This window comes from Pelodiscus sinensis, chromosome 3 (assembly GCF_052426305.1).
Source record: "Pelodiscus sinensis isolate ZL-2025 chromosome 3, ASM5242630v1, whole genome shotgun sequence".
Classification (NCBI taxonomy): domain Eukaryota; kingdom Metazoa; phylum Chordata; order Testudines; family Trionychidae; genus Pelodiscus; species Pelodiscus sinensis.
The window spans coordinates 197,461,638-197,484,170 of NC_143054.1; the positions used below are offsets into that span (position 1 = coordinate 197,461,638).

The 22,533-nt window shown below is 41.5% G+C and overlaps 1 protein-coding gene across 5 annotated transcripts in view; it reads right to left on the reverse strand.

Moving 5' to 3' along the window:
• Window positions 1-22,533, reverse strand: part of RALGAPA2 (Ral GTPase activating protein catalytic subunit alpha 2) — a 379,885-nt gene that overhangs the window by 89,409 nt on the left and 267,943 nt on the right. For all 5 annotated transcript variants that reach the window (XR_012903061.2, XM_075925792.2, XM_089777560.1 and 2 more), the window contains one exon: window positions 15,245-15,372. Coding sequence is in view for 4 of the 5 variants with exons in the window: in XM_075925792.2 (XP_075781907.2) it covers window positions 15,245-15,372 (128 nt within the window). In the remaining variant the exon portion in view is untranslated. The remainder of the gene's footprint in view (window positions 1-15,244; window positions 15,373-22,533) is intronic.

The window sequence follows — 22,533 nt, forward strand, 5'->3', positions numbered from 1 at the left end:
AAAGCATGAACAGTCATGATAAACTTGAGATGTAACCCTCTACTTTCAGGATTTGTAACTGGGATGGGACTCTAGAAGCTGTTAACTGAGCAATTTTTAATAAAATTAAATGTGTTTCAGCTTTATTTTTTTATTTACATAAAGAGAAAAACAAATCCCCAAACCAATAAATTATACTGTTAGTATTTTCAAACTTCTGGAACCCTCTTGCACTGCTACTAAAAGCAGTGAGTCAGTCTAGTAACAAAGAGGAAGAGGTGTTATAGAGTTACTGTTTGGGCTATCTCCATTTCTACTGCAGAGAAGAGGCAACCCACTACTTCAGAAGAGAGAGTTACTCACCTTGTGCAGTAACGTCTGTTCTTCGAGATGTGTGTCCCCGTGGATGTTCCACTCAAGGTGTTGGGCTCGTCCCAGCGCCGCAATCCAGAGAATCTTCATGTAGTAGCCCAGCGAGACCACGCATGCGCGCCTGCTGTCTCATGCCATTAGTGCCTTTCTGCTGAGTGCGGTCCGGCCCCGTCAGTTCCTCCCAACTGGAAGCATCTGAAAAAGATAAAAACAGTGGCTCCGAGGCAGGGAGGAATGCGGGACGTGGCACACCCACGGGTACACATCTCTCGAAGAACAGATGTTACTGCACAAGGTGAGTAACTCTCTTTTCTTCGTCGATTAGTGTCCCTGTGGGTGCTCCACTCAAGGTGAATACGTAGCAGTGGTCCAATGCTTTACGTGTGCTTTGGACTTGTTTTCTGTGCTGTGGACAGAACTGCTTGGGCCACTGCAGATTCGCTCTTCAATATTTTCATGAGGACATAATGTCTGGCAAAGGTAAGAGCAGATGGCACATGTTGCTGCACGGCATATGTCCTGTAATGATACACCCTTAAGGTAAGCTGTGGATGTGGCCTTGTCCCTAGTGGGGTGGGCATGAGGATGATGTGGCAAAGATTTATTACGCAAAGCATAACATTGTGTGATGCAAGAGACAATCAAGCTTGAAATGCGCTGTACGGAGAGTTGTTGACCTTTTCAATGCTCAGCTGTAGATAAGAAAAGGCACTGCGACTTTCTGAAAGCACATGTTCTGTCAAGGTAAAAGGCCAACGCCCTTCTGATGTCCAGCGTATGCAAACGTAATTCTTTCACAGTGGAATGAGGTTTTGGGTAGAATGTCGGCTGGCTTCCGGGTTCGTTTATGTGAAAGATGGAATTCACTTTCGGCAGAAAGGGAGGACGAACACGAAGCACTACTCCATGCTCAGTAAATAACGTGTATGGCGGATCAGCAGAGAGAGCCACTAATTCGCTCACTCGCTGCATTGAAGTTATGGCAAGCAGAAACGCCAACTCCATTGTAAGCATGCGGAGGTCACACGTCGCAAAAGGTTTGAGAGGGGGGCGAGTCAGGGTGTTCAAGACCAGAACTAGGTTCCACAGCTCTGGTGGAAACCTGTGAGCAGGATACAGATTTTGGAGCCCCTTTAAAAATCGTTTGGTTAACGAGTGTGCAAATACCGAATGATCGTCGATGGAAGGTCAGAAGGCTGAGATTGCCGCCAGGTGAACCTTGAGGGAAGAAATTGAAAGACCCATCGTCTTTAGGTGTAGGATGTAATCAAGTACTTGCCCGACAGGCAAGGAAAGAGTGTAGAAAGCCATTGCTGAACACCAGGACTGGATCCGGTGCCATTTTTGAAGTTAAGTCTTCCTAGTAGTGTGGTGTCCACTGTTTGTAAGCACATGCTTGACAGCCTGAGAACAGCTCATTTCCGAAGCTTGGAGCCATTCAGTGAGGTGCATGCGATCAATGTGTAGGTGGATTATTGTACCGTGTTGCTGAGATAGTAAGTTGTACAGCTTTGGTAGTCTCTGTGGCTGGGCCGCCGACATCTGCGACAATTGCGTTAGCTACGTCTGTTGGGGATAAAAGCGTGCTATCAAAATCATTGCTGCGCCGTCCAATGCTATTTCCTTTAGTACCCTCGGGATGAGTGGTAGAGGGGGAAAGGCGTAGAGCCGATGCCCACTCATGAGCAATAATGATGGCACTTTCTGTTGCAGTGAGTGGCGAAGAAGTCTATACTGGGGAACCCCCATCATTGGAAAAGATCGTGCACAACCTCGTTGTGCAACTCTCATTCGTGCTGATGAAGGAACTGTCTGCTGATGGTATCGGCGATGATGTTGTCTTTTCCTGGAAGGTATGATGCAGTAAGGGTGATCCCGTGTCGAATGGCCCAGTTCCACAATTGCATGGCTTCCGCGCAGAGGGGGCGTGAGTGCGCACCGCCTTGTCAATTGATATAATAAACTGTGTAGATGTTGTCGGTGAGGATCTGGATCGTAAGACCCCGGATCATGCGAGGAAATGCTTGCAGGCATTGAATACTGCTCTTAACTCGAGGAAGTTTATGTGCTGCAGGGATTCCTGGGGTGTCCAGAGACCCTGAACCCAACAGTACTGCAAATGGGCGTCCCACCCAAGTAAGGACGCATCTATTGTGATCTGTACTGTGGGTTTCTGCCTGTGAAAGGGAACACCTGTTAGCATGTTCTTGGGCTTGATCCACCATGTTAGTGAGCCCCTGCAGTCTTTTGGAATGGAGGCTGTCCTGTGCATGCCATGGACGCTTGGTGTGTATAGCGTGAATAGCCAATGTTGAAGGCTTCGCAGATGAAGCCTTGCATGCGGCACCACATATGTGGTGGCAGCCATGTGTCCTAACAGCTGTAGGCAGGTACATAGACAAGATTTGGGAGAAACTGATACAGTCTGAACTAAGTCTTGGATAACGTGAAACCTCTTTATGGGTAAGTATGCTCTTGCGGTCGATGAATCGAGCCTTGCACTGATGAATTCTAGGCAGTAACTCAGCATTAGGGAAGACTTGCCTAAATTGATTATGAGCTCCAGAGCCTTGAACACTGTCCTGGTAGTGGTGACTGCCCATGTAGCATCGTCCAAGGTAGGAGCCTTCAATAGACGGTCATCTAAATACAGGAAGATCATGATGTCGAGATGCCGAAAGTAGGCAGCCACTACTGCCAGAGTCTTGGAAAAAACTCTTGGCGCTTCTGAAAGTCAAAAGGTAACACTGCATTGGTAGTGTTCCACGCCCAGTAAGAACTGGAGGAACTGCCTGTGGGCCGGGTGTATCGTTATATGAAAATAGGCATCCTGTAAATTGAGGGATGCGAACCAATCCCCTTTGTTGAGAGCTGGGATGATAAAGGCTAACATGACCATCTTGAATTTTTGTTTGCGCAGGTAATGGTTGAGCTGGTGTAGATCCAGAATAGGTCTCCAGCCTCCTGACTTCTTCTGAGTGAGGAAGTACCAAGAGTAAAACCCTTTCCCATGAAACTGAGCTGGCACCCTCTCCACTGCTCCTATGGTAAGTAGGTGTGAGACCTCTTGCTGTAGAAGAGGCTCGTGAGAGGGGTCCCTGAAAAGGGACGGGGAGGGTGGGGGGACTGAGATGAAAGTGATGACGTATCCCCAAGTGACTATATCCTGGACCCAACAGTCGGTGGTTATGAAAGACCAACACTGGTGATAAGGTCTCAACCTGAGATGAAATAACTTTTGTACCTTGTGTGGTGCCTCTGTCAGAGGGGTGGTGCACAGTCCCTTGATCAACATGTCAAACTTGCTGCCGGCCCTGCTGGTGAGTGGGCGCTTTGTTGGGTTGCTGGCTCCGTTTTTACAGGCGTTGCCTTGACCTCTGTTGATCGTATGGCCTAACACGGGGTGCAGCATAAGAGAAAGGCCTCTGCTTGTTGTAGGGCAGTGGTCCCCGACATGGCGCCTGCGGGGGCATTTGTGTGCGCCCGCCAAGTGCTCGGGGCTGGCTTGGCCCTGGGCATGTGGCACATGCATGGTGCCGGAGCCAGCCCCGGGCACATGGTGCACGGTGAGCACCGGCCCCGGGAGCACTGCGGATTGGCCACCCGCGCTCTGGGCGCGCGGCTCTTGGAGGGGGCGCAGGCGCACGGCGCTTGCGGGGGGGGGAGCGCCGGCCCCGGGCACGTGGCACTTGGGGGGGAGCTCCGGCCCCAGGCGCGCGGCGCTTGGAGGGGGCACCAGCCCCGGGCACGCGACGCTTGGAGGGGGCCCTGCCCCCGGGCACGCGGCTATGTGGGGGCTCTGCCCCCGGGCGAGCAAGTGTCCCTGCCCTCTGGCGCCCAGCGGGCGAATGGCCATGCCCCCTGGCGCCCGGCAACCTCCAGTGGTTGGGGACCACTGTTGTAGGGCATGTATCTTTTACGTCTATATGGAGGCATGTACAACCCCAAAGTTCTCAAAGTGGTGCGGGAGACTTTACCTGAATGGAAGACCTGATCTGTATTTTGAGTGAAGAGTAATTAGCGAGTGAAAGGTAAGTCTTCAACCTTGGCATGTTGGTCTTTTGGGACAGCCGCCAGATGCAGCCAAGACGCACAACGCATGACCATGGCTGTAGCTGTGGTTCGTGCCACCATGTCAGCTGTGTCGAGGGTGATCTGCAGCGCTGTTTGAGCTGCTATGTAGCCTTCCTGGATTACTGCCTTCAGAACTTGTCTTTTGGAGTCCAGTAAATGTTCCAAAAGAGGGCCTAACTTTGAATAGTTGTCAAAATTCTGATTTGCGAGAAGAGCCGTGTAATTGGACATTCTCAGGGTTGAGGTGGCAGAAGAATATACTTTTCTGCCTAAGATGTCCAGACGCTTGGCCTCCTTATCATTAGCGGTGGTTTTCCCTTGTGTTTTTTACCTCTGTTGTGCAGTGTCCATGACGAGGGAATTGGGCTGGGGGTGCGTAAGTAAAAATTCCATCCCCTTCTGGGATACGAAATACTTCTTATCCGATCGTTTGTTGATTGGCAAATTGGCTGCTGGAGTCTGCCAGATGTCATTAGCGACCTCCAATATGGCCTCGGCAAAGGGGAGCGCTAGTTTTGATTTTTGAGAAGGTTGCAAGTTTTTTAGCAAGTGATGTTGTTTTTGCTGCACATCTGTAGTTTGGACCTCCTGAGATTGGGCAACTCTCTTAAAGAGCTCCTGAAATTGTTTATGGTCCTCTGTTGGGGAAGATTTCCCTTGGAAAACTGCGTTGTCAGGTGATGATGGCAATTGGTTGGTAGGGGAATCCAAATGTTGTTGCTTCTGTTGCGGAGCGTGGTTGTCAGTCTCCTCCTTGTGAGTAGGGACTGAGATCGTGTCTTCCGCAGGTGTTGGCGGAGCTGAATAAGGGAGCGGATCCTGAGGTGGATAATGCGGTGAAGCCAGATGGGAGGTCGTGACAATAACTGTCATAGTATCGCCCATGATGGTATGAGTCCGAGAGCATCTTGGAGAATACCCCCTTGCTGCCCCATAGCGGTGTGAGTATGCCGAGAGTCTCGAGGATCTTGGTGACATAGACCTCATGGTGTAGTGAGACGGGGAGCGGGAATAACGAGCTTGGTAATATCGTCGTGGAGGGGAGTGATGAGGTGACCTGTAGTAGCGCTCTCTGGTAGAGATATAATGCAAAACATGGTGATGACTACCAGAACAGATGAGGTCCAGGAGAAAAAATAGCCCAGTCTGGGGTGAGGGATGGCGTCCACATGCGTCCAGACTTCCGCTGCGCCTTAGTAGGCACAGAAGAGATATGTGGGGAAGACGGTACCATCTGCAGTGGGCTGGCTGGTGCGGAAATAGCGTCATTGAAGTGGCTACTGTTGTCTGTGTGTGCTGGTGCCATCACCATTATTAGTTGTACTGGCACCAGGAGAAGCAATGTGGGCGATCAGGGATAAGTGGTGCTTGACTCTGTCTGTACCACTGGTGCCGATGCTGCCGGCGCCGTGGATACCGGTGCTGATGTTGCTGTCATCGCTGCTGTGGGTGCCGGCAGTCTCGCCTCTGTGCAGGCGCCAGCGAAGCCGGTGCCGGGGAGGGCGGTGCTGGCTTTGCATGAGCCGTTGCCAGTGCTGACTCATCCCACGGCCCTTTGAAAGGCGCTGATACTGGGTCTTTTGATAGGGCAGGGCTTGGAGCTGAAATGCTACGGCCCTTGCCCATCTTGTTGGTGGGGTGCCTCGGCAGAATGCCTGAGGTGCCCAGTCTATCACCGACACTCACTCGTCCAGTGGGCTCATCGGAGATCGGTCGAGCTTCATGTGCCCCTGAGATGCCTTTAGGCGGCTCGTCTATGCTGAGTGTTTGCAGGACTTTGTTAAATAAAAGCATCCTTAACCTCATTTCTCTATTGCACCTTGCATGCATGGTCAGTTTAGTGCAATGTGTGCACTTATGTGGGATGTGCCCGTAGGCACTTGATGCACCGAGAGTGCTCATCTGATGCGGGCATGGCATCTCGACATTGAGAACATTTCTTGAAGCTGGGTGACCCTGGCATAATGATCTTGTTTATTTAATTCTTTTAGTCTATTCTTGTTCTCCTTTTCCTCTTTTTTTTGGGGGGGAGGAGGGGCTATTGAAACAGAACTTATAACTAGAATGGAATTTTTTTTTTAACTGTGGTATCTAAACTATAACCAGAACAACAACTACTAACAATAACTAATTAACAAAGAACTAACTAACTATAACTCTATAACTAATTTCCCGTTCTCCTCAGAGCGGAGAGGGAGCGATTCCTAACACCGTCTGCAGCCGTGGATGGTTGGAAAGAAACTGACGGGGTCGGACCACGCTCAGCAGAAAGGTGCGAACGGCACGAGACAGCAGGCATGCATGCGCGATCTGGCTGGGCTACTGCTAATGAAGATTCTCCGGATTGCGGAGCCGGGACGAGCCGACACCTTGAATGGAGCACCGACGGGGACACTACTAGACGAAAAACAGCTGTGATTTTACTCAATGAAATGACAAATATACGTAGGAATCTGAATCTGCAGTAATCAAGTGGCTCGAAAAGAAGAGAAAACATCATCAGTTTTGCTGATGTCTTCTAAAATGAGGATCTTAAAAGCTAACTTTAGATTGACCAACTACTGTATTAATCCAAAGTAGGGATGTAAGCAACTACCTGAGTAATTGACTACCCAATAAGTTTAGGTTTAGGCTTATGGGGCATCATATCTCCTCTTAATCTCCTCTTCTCTAAGCTGAAAAGTCCCAGTCTTTTTTCATCTTTCCTCATATGGCAGCTGTTCCAACCCATAATCATTTTAGTTGCCCTTTTCTGACCTTTTTCCAATATCAAGATAAATCAAGACTCAAAACTCCAGTCATCTGAAGAAGTTGGCTGTGCCCACAAAAGCTCATGATACTATCTACATGTTTTGTTAGCCTATAAAGTGCTACCAGACCATTTGTTGTTTTTTCAAGAATCATAGACTAGGCTTCGAAGAGACCTCAGAAGGCCATCAAGTCCAGTGTTTCTCAATCAGTGGTATGAGTACCCTTAGGGGTACTAGAGAGACGTCTGGAGGGTACGTCAATACAACTGAAATTTGGAGAAAACGGAATTTTTGTTTTAAGTTTTACAGCACTTTATTATTTTTGTACTTTTACACCCAAGAATTTCATCGCCCACTCGGCTATGATTAAGTTGTTTAAACAAATGTGTTGCAATGGTAGAAAAAAATGTGTGTGTCTGAAAACTGTAAGTACTGCGGGTACTTATATATTTTTAAAAGGGGTAGGAACTTTAAAAAAAAAAAAGACAGACACTGATCTAGTCAAACTCCCATCTCAAAGCAAATCAAGCATGGTTTTAAAAACCTCTAAGGATAGAGATTCCAACACCACCCTAGGTAACCCATTCCAGTCTGTCACCACTGTCCTAATGAAAGTTTTTCCTAATATACAACCTATACCTCCCCTACTGCAACTTGAGACCTTTGCTTCTTGTTCTATCATCTTCTACCAGTGAGATTAGCCTAGTTCCATTCTGCTTGGAACCCTCTTCAGGTGGTTGCAGGCTGCTATATGATGTAATGTGGTGGCCATTCCACACACTGCTTTACCACGCACCAGTCATTTGCTCTCAGATGATCAGCTAACTGACTCTTGTTCATATGCTCAGGAAAGTGACCACCATTTGTAGAGTTATGGAGAAATATTATTCTATGTTAGCTTGGCAGAGATTTTGGGAATTTTTTGCCTCTCTCTTCAGCATGGGGTGCTGGCCATTTTCTGATGTTTCCAAAATATATTTCATTCACTCAACTACCTGCCATATGAGAGGCATTTGGCAGTGAGGCACCTCCGTGCCTTTTGTGCTCTGCAGTCCCTCTAGCATGTCAGAGTTTAGACTCTTGTGAGTTGTAACATTTTGGTCTAATTTCAGTTACTGGATTCAGTGTGGGGGTGCTGTTGGTGGGCTGTAATTTAGAGGTCAGTCTAAGTGTTTTTGTCTGGCCTTAATCTCTATGGGTATGTCTATGCTTGCAGCCTATTTCGGAATAGGGCTGCAAATGTAGGCATTCGGAATTGCAAATCAAGCCCGGGATTTAAATATCCTGCGCTTGATTTGCATCTTCCCGGCCAGGTGCCATTTTTTGAAATTTACAAGTCCGGAATAACTGCCCGCGTCTACACACGGCAGTGAAACGGGAGTTTGAAATAAAGCCCTATTTCGAACTACCTGTTAAACCTCATTGCAGGAGGAATAAGTTAGTTTGAAATAGGACTTTATTTCCAACGCCCGTTTCACTGCCGTGTGTAGACGCGGGCAGTTATTCCGGACTTGTAAATTTCAAAAAATGGCACCTGGCCGGGAAGATGCAAATCAAGCGCGGGATATTTCAATCTTGGGCTTGATTTGCAATTCCGAATGCCTACATTTGCAGCCCTATTCCGAAAAAGGCTGTAAGTGTAGACATACCCTATGATCCACTTGCCTGAATCCTGATGTAGAAGATTTAGCCAAGGGATAGGCAATAATTTTTTCTCAGGGGCCACTTCAAAAATTTTTGAAGTATCCCCAGGGCACCCCAGAAGGGGTGGGGCTACCCCACCCCCAGACCATGATTGGTCTGGGGATGGGGGAGCCCCTTTGTCCCCTCTTCCCACTACACACCCATGGCCTGGAAGAAGCTTGGCACGCTCCCCTACCCCCGAATCCAGCCAGCGGAGGCCCTTTTGCCCACACCTGGTTTAGCTCAACCTGGGAGATATGCTACTTCCACATCTGCTTTACATAAAACTGAAGGCAAGTTAGAGGTACAACAGCGACTTGACCTGCAGTCATGAATTACAAGAACTTATCTATATCTGACACTATGTCTATGGAGCAGTTCTACTCAGAAGCTACATCAACTACTAAAATAAGAAGCAGTTTGAATCCTCTGAAACTGACAGCATAAAAATAAAGCATATTTTTCTGAGCTGTATGTACAATATTTAGCTAAAGTGTGCATTAATATCATCATAAAATTCTTGTAAGTAATTTTTACCAAGAAATTACATATAGTGAATCCTAAACTGACTAAAACCTCTTGGATAACCTGAAGGAGAGACCACACAGAAGGATGATTCTTTTCACATGGATGCTTTTTTCAATCACATCATATATTTTACATGCTCTTTGTTGTGCCCTGCCTTTTTCTGTGTGTAATTAAACTGATTTAAAGCCTTAGTTTACACATACACTGTTTATCAACTCTGCTCCTAATAAGTGCCTAGGACATGCTGCTTATAGCATTATGTTCTTTTCAAGATGGTACTGACAATTAGCAACCTCAGATTTAATTGCCATTTGATTAGGAGGATCTTTTGTTTATCTGCAGTCAATTGTTTTAGTGTGAGAGTACGCTCAGGAATGAGATCTATTGGAGATTACTGGATGCTTCCTTTCTCCAAGAAACAGAAAATAGTTTTGAAACGCTCAAACACTTGTGTAATACTTATTAAGTTAATATGAAGCAATCTCTTAGTAGGTTTACATATTAGCATGCTATATTCTTATTATGGTGTTATGCCATTTGAATGCTTATAGTTAACCATTAAAACACATTCAAAGTATATCAGCTAGCATTTTCAAGTTTGAGAAAGCACTCCTTATTCTGTGTTAAAGGAAGAATCCATGCATTTCTAGAAGCTTTAAGGATGTACTCCTGAAAAAGAAAGATTATTTAAATGCATGCTAGTACCTGACAAATATGAACTATATCAGTGTTTCTCAATCAGTGGCACGGGTACCCTTAGGGGTACTCAAGAGAAGTCTGGGGGTGGGGGGGTAACGTCAATACAACTTAAATTTGGAGAAAACGGAATTTGTGTCTTGTTTTTATAGCGCTTTATTATTTTTTTACTTTTTACACCCAAAAAATTTCATCACCCGCCTGACTACGATTGCGCTGTTTAAACAAATGTGTTGCAATGGTAAAAAAAAAATGGTGCATCTGAAAACTGTAGGTACTGGGAGTACTTATAACTTTTTTTTAAAGGGGGTACTTTATAAAAAAGATTAAGAAAAACTGAACTATAGAACACTTCAAAAAGAAGTTGGATTCTGATCTTTCAAAAGGATGCTACTTGAATTCTCTGTTTTGTTACCTAATTTAACCAGAGTATTGGTTTGATTTTGTGTGATGCCATCACTCAGCCTGAACTGTGTAAATGAACCATTTTTCATGAGACTTCAAAAGATAAGCCATCATAAACACACTACATTTTTCTTATCTGATATGTTTGTGAATACATTTTTGTGCTATAATAAATGTTTTAACAAATACAAATCACTGCAGCAACATGAAAAGTATTTAAGACCAAGAAAAAAAAAGACATTCATGTTCTCTTTACTATGTGGAATTTGAGTCATCATGACCAAATGATTACAGTGCAAACCCTAGATTCTTCTGTGGCTCTGCAGGCTTCTGGTCCCCATGGTAACTAAACCTCAGATATTGTCCTCCACTCAGCTGGAGTACTAAGTACTAGGAGGCTTTTGTGTCTGATGAGATTTCTTCCACAACCTTCTAGCAACATACCCTAGTGCTTCCTTCTGACTCTTTTCTAATTGAGATGCAAATTAATCTGTGTGGCTGATTACACTTCCCTTACAGCTACCGATGATAAGTGCAGCTGTAAACCAGAGTTTACAGACTTTCCAACAAGTGACTTCAGCTGCCATTATTTGCATGAGGCTGCTAGGACTTTGCAGCCCACTATCTAGGAGATGTACATCATTTCCTCTGAGGCACTGCAAGCATTTTCACTGCATGTTGTCTAAATTAAAAAGTGAAAACGAAAGTGAACTTTGCTATTTGAGATACATTTTTCACAATTATTGTACTGTCCTCAACATTATTCTACACTATGTTTCACTTTGCATTATGTTTCTGACTCCACTATCATTTGCTGTAATGCATTTTTTTAGTTTATTCCCAAATTCAGGTCATAAACACATTTCTGAATGTCCCTAATTGTTTTTGTTGCTGTTCTCAGAATGTCTTCATATTTGTCAATACTTTCAACACATTTCTGTTCATCATTACAATTTGGCTACAGTTCTTCAGCTCATTTCCAGTCTAGATGGCACTGTTCTTACTTTAGGACAATCTCATTAAATTCTGAGAGTAAGATTTCCTGAGACACCAGAAAATCTTCAATAATATTTGAACATTGTACAGCTATTGAAACATCCATTTTCTGTAATTCTATCAAAAATGCAAATAACTGTTTCTGGCACGATATATGCCTTACTAATTTATGGTACTATTGCTCGTGGTTATATTAACTTATAGATGCTTAGAAAGTTTCTCTCAATTTTTTTGTATTATTTTACTGGAGTTTGGAGGAATCACTGGGAGATAATTATCAGGATGATTATTTTTAGGACATTAATCTTCTCCAATCTTATAACTCAATCACTACTTTAGTTTATAATCAAACACAAATTGTCTTCTTAACATAGTCACTCTCAAAACACCAAGATTGGATAGCATCAAAATACAACATATGAAAACTATGGGAAGGGGCTACTAATGTGTACAATAGTAAGTTTTTCACTATATTAGTAATTATTCAGTTTTCTCTCTTCAGTTGTAAGCATTTTATGAGCATATATGTGCATGGAAAATTATAGTTTTTTATATAAACCCTTTGACCTTATTCTGTCAATCCCTTTCCGTTCGTTTCGTATTTCCAACCAACAGCCTGACAGATTTGTGCACGCTACAGGTTGAAGACAAAAAGTTGCCTTCTCATCCCATGACAGATCTTCAAGTCCCTTGTGTGCTCTGTTCTATCTTGTTTCCCCTCCCACCCCACCAGTAATCACCAGCTTCCATGAGAATTCTCTCTGGCAGGGGTGGCCAATAAAATGTTCTATCCCTTTAAGTCAGTCACCAAATCTTTACTTTGTGTTTAAAGGGAAATGTTTATTCTCTGCCACATGCAATAAAAATTTCATAGTACTTTCCACCCTATCCCAGCTTTCCCCCTTCTCTGATGTCTCTTATCCACTGTATTACCTGTTGTGAGGTCCACTTGCTCTGTCAGGCTCCTGTTATTTATACTCTTGATTTACATCACATTGCCACATGCAAAGTATGGTTTGATGTCAAAGTGCACATGTGAAAAATAATGATGAATCCAAACCTCACAATGCCTCTAGAAGGGAACAGTGGCATGCATCATACCTAGTCTCTGTGTGTGTTGTATAATATAGAGAGGCATAGGCCTAGCAAAAGGTGGGTCCAGGGAGGCTGAGAGATTTGCCAGGCCTCTGGGCAAGGTGGGGGGGGGGGTGGCCTTGTGCTCCTGGAACAGGCAGCGCTTTGGGCAGAAGGGGCAGGGATGGAGCAGACAGCACTGTCCAGAGCATATTGTGCGGTGTGCCCTCCCCCCAGTAGCTCTCAGTTACCCAGAGCATGTCAAGTGATGCTCCAGAGGGGATTTAAAGGGCCAGGAACTCTGGCTGATGCTATAGTAGCAGCAGCGGTAGCCAGGAGGACACCCTCTTCTCCCCCCCCCCCCCCGACCCTTATGAATCACCAGGTGCTGTGGTAATTGCCCTCTTTGCCCCACCCTGTAAGCAGATGTGGTTGAGTTACAGCAGGCTGGTGAAAACCAAATGCCTATGAAATGTGCAGAGCCTCTACAGAGCCTTCAGGCCTAAGGGAGATGAAAGACATGGTGATCTCTCTTAGCATTAGGTGGAGCAGTGACAATGAAGGAACTGGGGATCTGTTTATGGGGTAGTGTGTTGCCTTACTAGGAACCTTAAAAATGGTTTCTTTTTGATACAGGTCCTTAAGTAAACCAGCTTATTTATCCTTAGCATTCTTGTATGGCTATATAGCACACATGTTCTTCTCAACAGAGTCACCCTCGGACTCCACTATGTCACCCACAAATGTCATTACGCACACAAAGTTAGATACATACATGCATGTTAGAATGCTAGGGATTAGTCAAGTGGTTCTGATAAGGTAACTGTACCAGAGCTGAACTCTTTCTTTAAAACATGGGTTTGTATTTTAATGTGTATACATTGCTCTGAAGTTAGAAAAGGCTACAGTATTTATATTTGCTATGTATCATTGTTCCTAGGTGGCAGAGTGCAGTTTAGAGAAATTGGTTTTGATCCTGATAACCACTGACTATGATTTGATTTTAAAATCATTGGTTAACTTGGGAATTGTAACCATAGCAAGTGGCAAACTTCCAGTTTTCAGCACTCTAGACATTAAAGTATGTCCACTGATTGCTCATGAGGGAAAAAAAAAGCAGATGGCAGTTGAGCTAGCTCTAACCACTGAGAAAGAGCAGTAACCACTAGATAAAGGCTAAACTTGACAGATTCTACTTAGCCTGCTGAGGTAGATATTATAGGAAAATCTAGAGGGGACAAAGGGCAAGGATGAACATTACATCAAATCATATCTTCTGTTTTCCTACTGTGTCAAAAATCATTTTTTCCCTAAGAGGTAATGGCATCTTTTTCACTCTTATAATCTCTTGTTACTATGTTCAGGTTACCAGCAATACTACACTGATTGTTTTATTGTCAGACACAGCTTAACACATCTGCTCATACAGTCAAGGTTATTGATAGAAGGAACTACTTTGACAGTAGTACTTAGCTGAATTACCCACTCATGACACAAAAGTGAAAAAGCTAGTGAGTTCTGAGTCTGTTTTTAAGTACTGCCATAATCTTATATCTAAGGTATTGTGTGGGCCTGCTTGTGCAACTCCAAACTACTTTATCTAGTTTAAACTGAAAAGGAAAAATAAAAAGGCAACAAAATGTTATTTTGTTTCTTTGATACTTATGTAAATCTTCATTTCTGAAGCTTTCCACAAACACAATGAATCAAATTCAGCTCTTCTACAAAAAATACTATTTCTTACATAGCCTTAGTAACTAGAAAAACTGAGCCTAAAATGTAAATGCCTCAGACACACTTTAACAAAGTCATCTTTGCTTCATCACAAAGATTGAGCATTCCAGTTGTTTCAGCTCAGAAAAATCAATGAAAACACTCCTCATTACATAATTCACCGCTGCCCTAAATGAAAAGCCTCCAAAATAAACAGAAAGAAGAAGACTGGGACTGTTAGCAATGTGGTTAATGAAGCACACTAGAATCATTTTATAACATTAGTGGCATTAAGAGAAAAGAAAACCAGAATGTCAAGTAATGAGTGATTTTATACGATTAGCTTGCATACCACAGAAGAAGAATTCACACTACCCAATTCTACAACACCAAAGCATACCTTCCAGTTACCTATAACAACAGCTGGAAGAATGTGTTCTCAAAACTCTAAGATGCAATATGGGCAATATGAAAAATGGAGAGAAAGACTAATAAATATCAATATAATTGGCCAAATGCTATCTTACTGATGTTAAGATTCTCCAAGAAGACGCTGAAATTACTTGCATAATTACAGTAAGGGAATTCTTTTGTAAATATTAAGCTAATACATACAATTATTTTCTCTGTGCTATAGGAGTTTGTATAGCCCCCTCCTCTTAAAGTTTAAAGCACCATTACATATAACAGCATACCTATTGACTATGTAATTAAGTCCAAAAATGATGTAGAGAGCATTTTTGTATTGCTATACTTTCTTTTTAAAACATACCATATCAGATTAAAGCTCAGCAAGAATTAGTCTAACAACACGCTGCTCGATAGGAAGAAAGTGTTCACATTTTCCTGATGCACAGTTCTTGGCATAAAGTCCAACCAAAGAGATGTCATTAGCACTTACCTCTACTAGAAGAATACTTGTACTTATGATTCCTACATATACATTGCATAAAATGCACAGAAGGAAAGGATACAAGCTCTGGTAGAGTGGTATTAGAGATTTCACAGCTCTGCTGGCATTGATGCATGTGGCACATATAAGGCTTGGCAGCAGTTTTGCAGTCACTATCGCGCCATCAAAGAGGGGACCAAAAAATGGCACCTGCAAACCAAAAATGATGGCATTTTTAGGTACAGTATTCTCTGATCTTAAATTAATTATATAATTTGGGGGAAGAGTGGAGATTTTCCAAGTTAGAATTGGAAACTAGGTACTCAATCGCCACTACTTTCAAAGGATTAAGGATTCTAACTTCCCTTCATGCCTTTGAAAATCTATTCTGAGGACATTGTATTAAATCCTGCAATACACAAATAAGGACCAATGAGGATTTGGAAAGGGAGACTGCAAAAATGAAAAATATCTGACCCATTATCTCTTTATAATGGGTCTGCACCACTTATTTCCAACAGAAATAAAATAAGCATGTTACTATATGTACCTTATTGTGTGTGTCTTCTGGTAAGACATTCATGACGATATTTTGTTTTCACAAAAACATACATTTATTCAGCTCTGCCACTGTACTTACAGCTAAATATTTGTATACCTAAAGTTCTGTGTCTGGATCAAACAAGCAGTTCCCATCTCTTCTGAAGACCAGGAAGATACTAATAAATATTTTTTCAACGTTTCAGTGCAGACAAAAAAACCCTGACTGCTAGAATACTGCCTGTGAATAGTGTGTGTGTTAGATATAGCATTTCTCCTCCATCCCATCACTGCAGCTAAGATCAGAAGAAAGGTACAGCAATGAACATAGAAGAAAATCACACACAGTAGATTTTAGTTTTCATAGAATCATAGAATAATAGGACTGGAAGGGACCTCAAGAGGTCATCGAGTCCAGCCCCCCGCCCTCAAGGCAGGATCAAGCTCCGTCTACACCATCCCTGACAGATGTCTATCTAACCTGTTCTTAAATATCTCCAGAGAGGGAGATTCCACCACCTCCCTTGGCAATTTATTCCAATATTTGACCACCCTGACAGTTAGGAATTTTTTCCTAATGTCCAATCTAAACCTCCCCTGCTGCACTTTAAGCCCATTACTCCTTGTCCTGTCCTCAGAAACCAAGAGGAACAAATTTTCTCCTTCCTCCTTGTGACACCCTTTTAGATATTTGAAAACCGCTATCATGTCCCCCCTTAATCTTCTTTTTTCCAAACTAAACAAGCCCAGTTCATGAAGCCTGGCTTCATAGGTCATGTTCTCTAAACCTTTAATCATTCTTGTCGCTCTTCTCTGTACCCTTTCCAATTTCTCCACATCTTTCTTGAAATGTGGCGCCCAGAACTGGACACAGTACTCCAGCTGAGGCCTAACTAGTGCAGAGTAGAGCGGCAGAATGACTTCACGAGTTTTGCTTACAACACACCTGTTGATACAACCTAGAATCATATTTGCTTTTTTTGCAACAGCATCACACTGTTGACTCATATTCAACTTGTGGTCCACTATGACCCCTAGATCCCTTTCCGCCATGCTCCTTCCTAGACAGTCGCTTCCCATCTTGTATGTATGGAACTGATTGTTCCTTCCTAAGTGGAGCACTTTGCATTTCTCTTTATTAAACCTCATCCTGTTTACCTCTGACCATTTCTCTAACTTTCTAAGGTCATTTTGAATTATGTCCCTATCCTCCAAAGAAGTTGCAACCCCACCCAGTTTGGTATCATCTGCAAACTTAATAAGCGTACTCTCTATCCCAATATCTACATCATTGATGAAGATATTGAACAGTACGGGTCCCAAAACAGACCCTTGAGGAACTCCACTTGCTATCCCTTTCCAGCAGGATTTAGAACCGTTAACCACAACTCTCTGACTACGGTTATCCAGCCAATTATGCACCCACCTTATCGTGGCCCTATCTAAGTTATATTTGCCTAGTTTATCAATAAGAATATCATGCGAGACCGTATCAAATGCCTTACTAAAGTCTAGGTATATGACATCCACCGCTTCTCCCTTATCCACAAGGCTCGTTATCTTATCAAAGAAAGCTATCAGATTAGTTTGGCATGACTTGTTCTTCATAAACCCATGCTGGCTATTCCCTATCACTTTATTACCTTCCAAGTGTTTGCATATGATTTCCTTAATTACCTGCTCCATTATCTTCCCTGGGACAGACGCTAAACTGACCGGTCTGTAGTTTCCTGGGTTGTTCTTATTCCCCTTTTTATAGATGGGTACAATATTTGCCCTTTTCCAGTCTTCTGGAATCTCCCCTGTCTGCCATGATTTTTCAAAGATCATAGCTAAAGGCTCAGATACCTCCTCTATCAGCTCCTTGAGTATCCTGGGATGCATTTCATCAGGACCTGGTGACTTGCTGACATCTAACTTTCCTAAGTGATTTTTAACTTGTTCTTTGTGTATCCTATCTTCTAAACTTACCCTCTCTCTGCTTGTATTCACTACGTTAGGCACTCTTCCAGACTTCTCGGTGAAGACCGAAACAAAGAAGTCATTGAGCATCTCCGCCATTTCCAAGTTTCCTGTTACTGCTTCTCCCTCCTCACTAAGCAGTGGGCCTACCCTGTCCTTGGTCTTCCTCTTGCTTTTAATGTATTTATAAAAGGTCTTCTTGTTTCCCTTTATGCCTTTATTCAGTTAACATACTACTGCGATAACTTCACTACAGAAACAAAACCGATATTAGATATGATTCAATGCATTTAAAATAGATACATTCTGTGGAGAGATTAAACTTTACATAGCTGTCCCCAGCACACCTAACATGTAAACAAATACTTTTGTAAATGGTTTAAGATTTAAAACATGCTTATTTTTTATACAGTATTATGTATAACTGCAGAGTTCATCTGTGAACTTGAGAGTGGTAATGCGCCCCTGGAAGATATTACTTTATGATACCGAAGGTAGATATTTGTCTATACTAAATCTTACAAGTGGAATTTCACATAGGAAACCTCCGTCTCTTGTACAACTCTGTTTAAAGGTTTTCATAAGGAAAAATAATGATCTGGCCCACGGTAATTAACTTTTTGTCTAAGGGGCAGGGATAGTAAAAATAAACCATAATATCCCATCTTAAAAACAGTATTTCACAAATACATAGGGGCAAGACGCTGAAAGGTTTTCCATAGTACAGGAGTCAAAACTGTGATACCTTTCATTGGCTTAGAATCACTAAGGAATCGATCATATAAAGTAGGCTGACAACTTGCAGTGTGCTTTCACTACCACTGAACATTACAGGGAAATGTCAGAATAGGCACAAGACATGGAGAAGCCCAAATCATTTGTAAAGTGGAAGTATGTACAGAAACACACACACATAAAATTAATACAGACAATTAAAAGAAAAATGAAAACTCTTAAGGATATTAAAAATGTATAGCAGATACTGATTTTTAGAATAAATCAACCATGAAAGAATTTCTCCACCACAAAAATCAAAACAAAAAAGAAACTAAACAGGCGCGAACAGTAATTATCAAAATTTAATCTATGGATCTTTTTCCATCTGTACTGGGGCTTATTACATAAATAAATACCCTCTATTATTCTTCTGCAACAGCTTTGTGGGTGACTGTGACAGTCATTCAATAAGTGGACAAAAGGAATAATATAAATCCCCTGCATCCAGGGAATCCCTCTAATTAGAAGTGGCAATGAATCACAGAAGAAATTTGGTTTTAATATAACATCTGCAAATGACAGCTGTCTTTTCACACAGTTCTTGATAATGCCATTCCTTTACTTAAAACAATTATTAAAACCTGAAGAAATAGATTAATATAAAATATTTCCATAATCTGACTACTTTTGGCAGATTTTCAGCATGCACCGTTTAACATTTAGAGCTATCATCTATTTCCATTTGTAAAATGTAGTATATTCCCAAATGGAAAAAACCAAACAATCTTTGCCACGAAGTTCTAGGGCAGTACGTTTTTGCTTTTTTTTAAAAAAAATAAAAATTAAGAATTGCAAGACCAAAACATTTAAGTGTAATATTTAAAAATCCTATTAAATGAAAAACATTTTAGAAGTATTGAGACAGGAAGCAAAGAGCTAGACCTGTTAATTCTGCATACCAGGTGTGAATAACAAGGATATGCACTTACAAACACCATATGCAGACCTCACACACAATTTCAATTTGAAATTTTGGCGACTTACGCACGTAACTGACCAGAAACTGATATGTCTTAGTAGTTAATTTATGTCAATGTCTTAAGAGTTAATTTTAGAGGCTTTAATACCCATATGAACAAAAACAAAAAGTTGACAATGTAAATCACTGGAATTATAAAATGAAAGTACTTTTCAGATAATCTTTTTGACTATCAGTCATATCTTGTAAAGTCTTGATACTTGCATATTAAAGAAAATTATTAAAATCTTGGAAACATATGGGCAGCATCATACGAGTTACATTTATCATGACATTTTTGAAAATCAACAAGTAATCTTTAACAAATGTAAAAAAATTAAATGTTTCCAAACTGAGCCATTTTCATCTACAGAATGAAATGCTAGATTCTGACACAAATCTATTTCAATATTATATCCGTAAAGAGAAAAAATGTATTTTCCATCGATGACTATATTTTCTTAGTATTCAAGATAAGTATGCCATTAAAATCATGCTCTGAGCTAATGTAAAATCAGAATTCTGAAAATGGGAACTATTTGTACCTTGTACCACAGAATAGATTTAATTATTGTTATTTGTGGATAAATGTGAAGACAAGGTCCCTACCCAGAGCAGCTTATGAAATAAAGAATCAGTCCTGTCAACTTGTGCAAGTAATTTTACTCACCTGAGTAATAGTATTACCATAAATCTACTCATCTGAGTAGGAGTTGCAACAGGGTAGATCCCATAACATACGATATGCAAACAAGGATGTGGTGGAAAGAGGAGCAACAAAAAGGAATATGGTACAATTGTGAGGTTAAACCTTGTAACTTCCATGATTTTGCATGGATTACTTTTATGTGAATATCTTTTAATACATCAGGTAGATGGGTGGCCTATGGTTTACAGGCCTCTTCAAAGAAGCATATTTTCAGGAGGATGATGAAGACAACATAAAGGGGTTGGCAAATTTTGGACTAGGTCAAAGGAAGTTCCAGAAAAAGGTTTCTATGAAAATTATCTAATTTCTGGATTTATAAAATTTTTAACACAACAATCAGAAGACGACAGGTGCTGTCAACTTGTATACACAATCAGTCTTTATGCACATCTCTCTTTTTCAATCCAGTATGGACTTAAAGACTCAAACATGAACACAGGGAGGTACAGAATTGACTTTGCATGACAGTTAATTAAAGACAGATTCAGTCTGTCAAATGTGTAACATGGTGCTGGGACATTCAGAGTTGTGAGCCTCTGTGTTATCTCTATCTCATCAAGAGCGAGGAGTCTCTTAGTGAGGAAAAAGGGCCTTACAGTGGAATATGCATTATTATTATTTAATAAATAATAATAAATAATAACAACAACAACAACTATTATTATTATTATTATTATTATTAAATATATGTATTAACTGACTGCTATGAGTATACCTGGAACTTCTCAAAATGTGTTAAATCCATAACATAAAGAGCTTTCAGTTTAAGGCTTTCATCCTCTGAATTGCAGAGAATGCTTAATTCCATCTGAATTCAGTGGATGTTGAGGTTTTTCAGTACACTGCAGGACTGGTGTAGAAATCCCCAATTGTGGACTCTGATTTTATGGGAGTGTTAGTTGCAAAAGGAATACACAACTGGACCATAAATCCATATAAACAAAAAGACTAGCATTATCAATTCCTATGCACTCTCAATACCCATGCTGAGGCCCATTAAAATCAATGGGACTCCATGCAGTCATAAGCTTCGCCCATGTGGATCTTTTTGTGTTAATGAGGGAGTTTGGTTGAATATGTAAATTGAATATATATTACAATGTCCTCTGGTTAGTACTTTATGTAAGTTGATCTTGGGAGAGAAAACAAGATTACCTTCTGACGAATCTTGAGTGTCTCAGTTGAAAAATACAGTAAAGGTAATAACAGAAATAAACTATAGTCAGATAAAATGTACAGTTGTGGAGAGAAACATACACTTTCTTTGACCACTACAAATGCTAAAGTAAGTTATCCATGAAACACAAAAATTAATATTTTCCACATTGCAAACACCTGCTTCATTGCAATTACTAAGGAAAATAGGTGTTTTTTTTTTTTTGGTGTACCCACTAAAAGAAGACAAGGTTAAATAAACCTTTTGAGTATAAATACTTCAGTTCTATAGCAAGTAGCACTAGTTAAAAGACTGGGGAATGGGTAAATTATTGTACCAAATGGCTGAGAATTAATCTCTGATGACTAGCTGCAATCTAACGAGGCATCTGTGTCCCAGGGAACACACAGTATGTCCCTGGCGGTATGTGTAGTGTGTAGAGTCTGCATGGCATTCTTTGTCCTCTTTTGCAGGCAGCTTTTCGTCTCATTGTTTAGAATATCCTCATGCATCTGTGACGCGTGGAATGCATTCATACTAACAGACTTACTATTGTTTTCTCTCAGAAGCTTTGTTGAGCAAAGACTGCATCACAGTTCCTGATAATTATATTGCTTAATTAATCAAGACAAAAAATTTTGCAAATCATTGCCTGGTTGCCAAGCAGGGAGATAAAAAATGAAAACAATACAAGCTGAAGCAATATAACAAAAGTAACAGCTATCTGATCAGAAATTCTTATATAATGAAGCGATTAATGCTAAATCGGTTAATGTTAACATTGCTCCAGGTGTCTCTACTTAGATGCAAACAAAAAGGCTAACATTATGTATATAAAAGGCCAAATGTTGCCATGGATTCTGTAACCTGATAGAGAGGACAGCCTTTTCATTTGATTAGGGAATGCAATTTAAATACCAGGGACTGAAGCCAAACAACAGACATTTCTCTCTGCAAGCTTCTTTCATTCACCCTGGGGTCAGTAGCTGGTGAACAAAAGGTCAGCCACACTTGCCCTGGAAATGTCTGGATTAATTTTATTACATTGTAATGGTTTGTACTTTAAATGTAGGGATAACACTAAATTTCCAGTTGGCTATTATTCTTTATGCCCTTGGGTGGTTTTTTTCAATAATATGTAAAAGGCACAGATTTTCTTGGATCAATTCACACAATTTTCAAACAAGCTTATAATACTAAATTCTATTTTTTTTGCGACATTCTCATGACATGATACTATTGGCTATAACACTTCAGCATTCTAAGATG